The sequence below is a fragment of the Ranitomeya variabilis genome, chromosome 3 (genome assembly GCF_051348905.1).
Source record: "Ranitomeya variabilis isolate aRanVar5 chromosome 3, aRanVar5.hap1, whole genome shotgun sequence".
NCBI lineage: Eukaryota > Metazoa > Chordata > Amphibia > Anura > Dendrobatidae > Ranitomeya > Ranitomeya variabilis.
In genome coordinates, this window is record NC_135234.1 from 430607819 (window position 1) to 430616556 (window position 8738).

At 42.6% G+C, this 8738-nt stretch overlaps 1 protein-coding gene across 1 annotated transcript; it reads left to right on the forward strand.

Annotated features, from left to right (window-relative positions):
- The first annotated feature begins 312 nt into the window (after positions 1-312).
- Positions 313-2969, forward strand: LOC143816245 (uncharacterized). The gene is made up of 2 exons (XM_077296389.1): positions 313-588; positions 682-2969. The coding sequence occupies exons 1-2, from the start codon at positions 407-409 to the stop codon at positions 1682-1684; spliced, it is 1185 nt and encodes a 394-aa protein (XP_077152504.1). The 5' UTR covers positions 313-406; the 3' UTR covers positions 1685-2969.
- Positions 2970-8738: the final 5769 nt, after the last annotated feature.

Genomic DNA, 8738 nt, shown 5'->3' on the forward strand with positions numbered 1-8738 from the left:
TTATGACCAGCAGCCACGTGCGGCACAGCGACAGATAAGTAAGTACACCCATGTTTGAAATGTAATTTTATTGGGAATCATCAGGCGCTTACTACTTTGATTTTCTCATCAAGAATGGCAGAAATCTTCATGAAGGAAATAGAAAGCCCACTAGTAGATACATGGTGTTGTACATGATAACCGGTTTTCATTAATAATTACAATCGGTGGCCCTTTTACTACACAGTGTTTCCCATTATTTGTCCTTTCTGTGATGGAGGTTATTGGACTCTGGCCTTGTGGCCTTGCTTGCTTTTTTTTTTAATTTTATATTAAATGTGCTCCCCAAATGCCTATTTGGATGCTCCACTTAAATGTGTCTAGTCAGTTACACCTTTTGTGAGCTCTCTGCTTAATGGGCTAATGAATGTGTGTATTTTTTGTGGTTTCAGTGGGTGATGTTACAACAAGGTGGCGGAGTATCCGCGATCAGTACAGGAGGGAGAGGCAGCAGCGGGAGAGAAGTGGAGCCGGGGCACCTCCCAAAAAAAAGAAATACATCTATTTTGACCGGCTCAACTTTCTGAATCCCAGCATGGACCTCAGGCCGTAAGTAACCACCTCAATTAATTTTTTTAATATCTTTTTTAGTGTAATTTTTTTGGGGCAAAATTTTGTACCTAAAACATTGTTCTTTTTCAGAACTCAGTCTAACCTCACTGACAGGGAGACAGGGTCTGACTCGGAACTGGTCATTGACCCAGTTGGTGAAGGTGAAGAGGTGGCTGGTCCATCTGCTGCTCCCTCTGGCTCCATCCCTCCTGGATCCCTCTCATCTGGTCAGGCAGCTCCATCTGCATCCATACCACACCAAGAGGACCCACAGTTTGCCTCTTCCGCCGCAGCATCATCAGCAGCACCACCACCTAGCCAGGATGACCCTGGAAATAGCAGCAGCCCGACTGTTGCCCTGGATCCATCCCCACAGGCTGCAGTAAGACCACAGCGTGCACGCCGCAGAAGACAGCTGATCCAAAGCCGCCAAAACGTGGATGCTGGGGTCATGAGCTATTTGGCACGTGTCCGAGACGATGATGGGGAGGAGGGTTTTACCAGGAGCCTTGCCCAGTACTTAAGGTCCATAGAGCGGGAGTTAAGGCTTCGTGTGAGAGGCTGTTTTCAGATCCTTGTGGACGCATGCACCCCCCCAAATAACCCATACAATCTCATGCTGATGATTGAACAGTGGCAGATGTCACCTGAAAATGTTCTGCGGCCTCAGAGATTACAAGGCCTGGCAGCTCCACAAGGATCTGAAGCACCCCCTCCACGTCAGCCAACACCTCAGCCCCAACCCACAACAAACACACAATGGCCACCTCAGCAACATATGGCGGGATATCATCAAACATCCCAATATGGCCACTTGTCCACACCCAGTGCTGGAGGCTGGTCCCAACCTGGGTATGGACAATATGGTCATTTTGGTTTGGGTTATGATTCCCGGCCATATGGTCATCCCCAGCAGGGGTATCTCCAAAATCCACGCCCCACTCTTCCAAGTTCCCAGCATCATAGCTGGGCTAATGTCCCTCAGGCCACTACAACATCTGCACAGGGTGCTGGACAATTGGGCCTACAAGTGCCACCTGATGCAGACACTGAGCAAGCTACTTCTCCTGCACCAACCTACCAGGACTTGTAATTTTTTTGTTTTTTGTTTTTTTGTTTTTTTATGTTTCTTTAAACTTTTTTTTAAATTTTTTGTTAATATGATTTTTAGACACAACTTTCATTTGTATTGTCCCTACAGAGCATTGTTTATTGTGGATGTAGTACCAAGTTTTGGATGACAACAAAAATAGGCCTTTCTTAGGCTAAAAAAAAGGTTAGGACAAAATAATAACCTAGACATTTCAAAAAGTTATACAGTAAAACGTTTGATTATTACCAATCACCGTCTGGATGCGCTGTATTCATTCTTCAATCACACACACATGATATGCTGATAACCATATGTGAAAAAATAAATTACAACACACAGAGTTTTAAACTTGGTTAACACATACTTTATAGAGCTAATTAATTACACATGCAAAAAGGAATAGTCTTGCCAGGGAGTAGCACCTTCAGGAGTCAAAAAATAATTTGTAAAGATATCACGAACTTTAAGACCAGAAAGTGGACGACGCGGAGGAGGGACATATGGGGTAGGCCTACTAACATTGTTCATGAGGTTATCTTCAAAATTTGGCGAGGAACAATCATGTATTCTTGTGAAATTATGTAGAATTACACAGGCTTTTATCACTTCGTTGATTGAAGCCTCACTCAGCTGGATGGCAGACTGAAGAACACGCCATTTGGCAACAAGAATCCCAAAGGCGCACTCAACCAGTCTCCGTGCCCTGGCAAGTCTCAAATTAAACACCCTCCGCCGGTGGTCAAGGTTGCGCCTGGGGTAAGGCCTCATGACGTGCCTCGACAGTTGGAAGGCCTCATCTCCAACCAAAACAAAAGGCACTGCTTCCGCATTTGAGCCTGGGAGTTGTTGTGGTGGTGGGAGGTTCAACTGGTTGTCACGTAGCCGCCGACCCATTATGGACGAATTGAAGACCCTAGAGTCTCCAGTTCGCCCATAGGCCCCAATGTCTACAATTATAAACCTGTAGTTACTGTCAGCAACTGCTAACAGAACTACAGAGAAAAACTGCTTGTAATTGTAGAATTGGGAACCAGAGTTCGGCGGCTTACGCACCCTGATATGTTTCCCATCCACAGCTCCAATGCAATTAGGGAAGTCACAATTATTTCTGAAACCTGTGGCGATTTGAATCCAATCGTCCTGTTTTGGCTCAGGCAACACAGCTTCATGTAGTTTCTGCCAGATTTGGGAACAGGTTGTCCTAACAATGCCTGAAATGGTCGACCGCCCAATCAGAAACTCCAGGTGTAGACCCGCATAGGACAAGCCTGTGGCCAGGAAGCTGCAATACAACAAAAAGGGGAAAAAAAAAACATGAGGACGACGAAAAAAGGAATAAGCACAAGTGTATATTTCATTTACTATTCAATTATTTACAGTATAAAAAGTTTCAATAGAAAATCTAAATCGACTTGAAGCTTGACAACATTCTTTTATATGTGCTTGTGGCTTCATGTCCAAGTGAAGTTAATGAAACCTAGTAGGACACCACACATTTTGAACCCCCAAAAATACCAAAAACCGTATTTGCAAATGTGGAATACCTACCGTAAGGTTAGGAGCAGACGCTCCTCAGCAGAGATGGCTTTTCTCATCCAGGTGTCCTGAAAGGTGAGGCCAGGACGTAAGATCTCCAACAACATGTCAAAAGTCCGGATGGACATACGAGTATACTGGTAAAACTTGTCTGGATGTGCCCTCAAAGCTGAATATAGTCTCGGGAAATGGCCTTTACTCTGGCGTTGGGACAATATAGGATGTACCCACAATCTTTGTCTCCTCCTTCGCGGATCCACATTGACCTGATATGGCTGGCCAAAGCGACGAGACAACACCCAGTGAAGCAACACCCGCTGAGTTGTGCTTAAATACACAGGGTCAGACATGTTTGTAATCTCAAAGCAACACAGCCAAAATATGCTAGAGAACATATAGGGCAGATGGGAGGGCTACACCTGGTGTAGAGGGCTTAAATAGTGTGGTTAATGATGGTTTAAATGATTTGCAGGCCTGAAAACCGTTAAATGTCCATTTTGTCATGGTGCGTGATAAATACGCCATACGGATCACATACGGATTACACACGCACAAGCACATGCGCAAAATACGCGACCACACCTAAGCAACGCAGTAACTACGGAAGTCGATTACGGAGACATTTTGGCGTATTGAACGCGTAGTACGGACGTATAATACGTGGCGTATTTTCTTACGCCATGTGTGACCCCAGCCTAAGATTGTAGTCACTAAATGGTGGCATGGGAGCAGAAGCGCAATGGGAAAAGCTGAAGACGATGGCTGGTAAGTATATTACTAGGGTCAGGAACCTTACATTAACTTCCCCACTCCACTGCTGAAATAAAAAAATGCTGGAATGGAGCTTTAATGCACTCAGCTCTGGTTGGTTGCAAAGATCAACAAAGATGTTTTTTGTTAGACAGTTTTCATGAATCTACCCAAATTCTATGTAGCAAACAGACAGAGGAGCAGTTATTTATTATCAGATCTGAAGGCCTTGAATCATTCTGTAAATGGATACATTTTCACCATGAGGTGATGGTGATACAAAGGCTCATACATTTTATTGTACAGGGTGTATACTCATACATTAATCTTTATGGATCTAGCTGATTGCTTCTGCTAAGGTCTCACTATAATATGATTAAGCATTAAAGTGTTAGTGTTAAAAGTCCCCATACAACTTAATTTATACTCGAAATTATCCAGCTGAGCGATAATTACTTCTCAGCCTCCTGTCCTGGCACTAACCCCTTTTATCTAGAGGTATACAATGCTTTTAATCTCTAGATGACCTATTTTCATCACCTTTTTGTCTTGCAATTATGGATTTAAGCAGCGTAACATTTATTTCTGAACCGCAAATAAATACATTAGTATTTGCTAAAAGTCATTGCCATTTGCTTCCGAGGCTAAAGGTATGTTTGCAAAATCAAACAATTTCTAATATCTTGAAATACATCATTATCTGCAGATCTTAAAATTCCTTAGATAAATGAAGTCTAAGATCTATGTTGCTTGAAGACATTAATAAATCATTTCTTGTATTCTGTATTAGGGGAACAATATGCTTGCAACTTTTTTCACGCACGAGCAGTAACCCCTTCATTATCTCCCATTAGTTCCTTCGGACGTGCTTTACCAGTTCTTCCAATCTCAAGGTCATGGTAGGCCTTATCTATCTTCTCATTCAGATAGGCTCTTGGGGCAAAGAGGATGAATGGGAACAATATTTGGCATGGGAAAGATAAACTCCTTATGTGAAAACAAGGAAATGAATACAGGAAACTGGTATCCTAACTGGCTTTTAATTACATAAAAATGTTAATGACTTTTTCCTCTTTTCCCTTGGAGGCAGACTTTGTAGCTTGTTTTTATCTTTCTTACTTTTTTTTCTTTTCTCTGTAGAAGAAATCGTATTCAGGGGAATCTCTGGAACTTAATACTTTCAATTCTACTGAGCAGTCTTATGGCATCTATAAAAAAGATTCAGTATCTGAAAAAAATGGAAAATAAAAATAAATACTCTGATACTTGTATAAATGCATAATAACTAAGAACGTTGTTTGTAATAAAAGTTTTTAATGTGCGCTGCTATTAAATCATTGCTCTTTCTAGTGGCGGTATAAAGGTAGTTAATACATAAGGTACACACTTTTTAATGGGCAGAACATACCAATGTTATAAACTCACTTTATTATTAGATACAATATACTCATGTCATCTTTGCTTTTTCCCTTGAGAAATAGTGTGATTCAGGTTTGGAAACTGTAAAGCAATAGACAGTAATGCAAAAATTGTCCAGTGCACTTTACTATAAAATTGGATGTGTGTTTTTTTTTTTGCACAAAATAATAATTTTATTTATGTAACGGGAACATATTCCATAGCACTTTACAATTAGCTGCATTTTTATGACTATGGTTTAAATTTGTCTCAATGTGGTATTACCGCTTAAGGCATTTTTGGATATATTTGTTTCACAGGTTGGGTACTTCTATCTGCCTTTCGGTATTCATGGTTTGCTTGAAGGACAGCTGTGATGGACAACCTCTAGCACTAATGTCTATGATCAGAGAAAGCTCTCTTCCTGGGTTCCCTGCTACCTAAGGCCGGTTTCACACGTCAGTGATTCCGGTACGTGAGGTGTCAGTTTTCTCACGTACCGGAGACACTGACTCACGTAGACACATTAAAATCAATGTGTCTCTGCACATGTCAGCGTCTTTTTGTGGACCGTGTGTCCATGTGCAAAACACGGAGACATGTCAGTGTTTGTGGGAGCGCACGGATCACACGGACCCATTAAAGTCAATGGGTCCGTGAGAAACACGTACCGTACACGGATGCTGTCCGTGTGCAGTCCGTGTAGCATGCAGGAGACAGCGCTACAGTAAGCGCTGTCCCCCCAGCTTGTGGTGCTGAAGCCGCCATTCATTTCTTCTCTCCAGCAGCGTTCGCTGGAGAGAAGAAATGAAAAATCATTGTTTTCTGTTTTTTTTTGAGGTTGAAATAAAGATCTTTGTCACCACCCCCCTCCCACCCCCTGTGCGCCCCACCGCTGGAAAGAAAATACTCACCCAGCTCCCTTGTAGCGTCCTCTCCGTGCCGCAGCTTCTCCTGAATGAGCGGTCACGTGGTGCCACCCATTACAGTGATGAATATGTGGCTCCACCCCTATGGGAGGTGGAGCCACATATTCATCACTGTAATAAGCGGCACCACGTGACCTGTCATAAGTCAAACAGATAAATACCTTAGCAGAGCTCCACGTGAAGACTCCCACAGGCCGCCCCAAGGTACGAGCATATCATTAACTGAAAACTACAAATAAAGATTAAACAACAACCACAAGATGGATTTCATCTACCAAGGTATCATTTTAATCAGTATAACGGTGCCAACCTGACACTGTGTGTAGGTTACTGAGCACAATCTTGCTGACAGGTTCACTTTAATACATATGATGTTGCTGTCTTGATTTTCTGGTTATAACTTTCCTTTCCTGTTACTTGCTGTAATTTCTTACTGCTGCTCCTGTCATCTCCACTCTCTTCTTCTAACTTTCTCTCTCTTCTTTCTTCTTCTATCGGTCTGCCACTGCTGTCCCTCAAAAATCATGGACTCCCCTCGGCCACCAAAATGTCAATTATCCTGCCACAGTCCAATTCAACAAAGGTTTTGACATGTGATACATAGCTCTTATCCTCAAAATTTTCTAAAAAAAAACCTGCCAGCTGTCACTTTGCTACTTCTTCCTGCATCACCACCTCAGGCTCTACCCACTTGAATTCATCAATGGCCACATGAATAAAGTTCTACATATACATTTATCAACACTTTCACCATGATCAATGTAGATCACAGTACTAACAAACGGAGGGGACACTAGAGATGAGCGAATATTTCAATGTTCGGTTCGGATTAATTCTTTGTGGAATATTCACCCAACATAACCGAATGCCATTCATGTCAATGGGAGGCAAAAACAACGCATGCACAACACGTTATAACTGCCCCAAATGCTGTCAAAACACATCAAATGAGGGACAGATACCAGGAAAGTGGTCACCCACAATACAAATTGTAGCATAGCACTGCAGCAATCAGCCAGGCATGAGGTATCAGGGTCTGGGACAGCATTTACCGCTCTCAATTGAATCTCACAGTAAGGCAAGGTGGGTGAGGGATTAATGTAGGCCTCCTTTGCTGGGAGCCCTAATACCACATGCAACACCTCTACTTGCTTTCTTGCTGAGCCACACTCAGGTGGCACAATTATCAGTTTTGCAGACTACCATTGTAACAAAAATTTAAGGATGGTAACATGGGTAGTTGAGTCACAGGAAGTGGAGGCCTGACAGTCTCAGAGGCCTACTGCTACAGGAATCACGCATGAAGGAGACCCAACCAGGAGTGTTCTCATTTCCAAAAATTATTGACAAACGCCACCAAAGTGGCATCAATTTCATTACTGTAAAAATAGTATAATAGTGACCGATAGGTCTTCCACTACACCCAATCCAGCAGATGGATACCCAACCAGGAGTGTTCACATTTAAATAAATGAGGGACTTACACCACTGAAGTGGCATCAATTTCACCACAGTAGAAATAGTATAATAGTGACCGGTAGGTCTTCCAATACACCCAATCCAGCAGATGGACACCCAACCAGGAGTGTTCACATTTCAAAAAATTATTGGCAGATACCACCAAAATGGCATCAATTTCACCACAGTAAAAATAGTATAATAGGGACTGACCGGTCTTCCATGAGGCCCAATTCAGCAGATGGACACCCAACCAGAAGTGTTCACATTTCCAAAAATTATTGGCAGACTATACCAAAGTGGTATCAATTTAACCGCAGTATAGATACGGTAGTATAATAAGGACCAACAGGTCTTCCACTGCACCCAATCCAGTAGATGGACACCCAACCAGGAGTGTTCATATTTAAACAAATCATAGCCTTACACCACCAAAGTGGAATAACTGTTACGAGAATAGAAATAGTATAGTTGGGATGTTAATGCATCACAAAAAATGCAATATCACCTAGTCTGTACAGTCTGCAATTGGGGTGCAAAAATCCTTGGAGATCCATGACTTGTTTATCTTGATGAAAGTTAGGTGGTCTACACTTTCAGGGGACAGACGGCTGTGCTTATTCGTCAGGGCACCACCAGCAATGCTGAATACGTTCTGAGAGAACTCGGGCTGCCAGGCACGATAAAACCTCCAAGGCGTGTGAGGTGAGCTCAGGCTTCTCATCCATCTTGGAAAACCAAAATGTGAAAGGGTTTAAACCCTCCTTGATGGTATTGATATTCAGTTCTAGATACTTCTGCATCATCCTCTCCATTCATTCACCACGTGTAAGACTTTGACTTTTTGTGCTGGTGCACGAGCTGGTCTAAAAAAGTGTCAAAGGACTCACAGAAATTGCTTCTTCCACTTATACCACTGCTGCTACTGCTAATGTATTGGCGTTGACGAATTGACATGCTGGAGGATGGAAGTCTAGAGATGC

What these genes read in the sequence shown, in the direction of transcription:
- LOC143816245 (XM_077296389.1), top strand. Translation starts at nt 407, where the DNA reads ATGTGTGTATTTTTTGTGGTTTCAGTGGGTGATGTTACAACAAGGTGG. An exon ending in CCCAGCATGGACCTCAGGCC is followed by an intron (nt 589 to 681) that starts GTAAGTAACCAC and finishes GTTCTTTTTCAG; the next exon opens with AACTCAGTCTAACCTCACTG.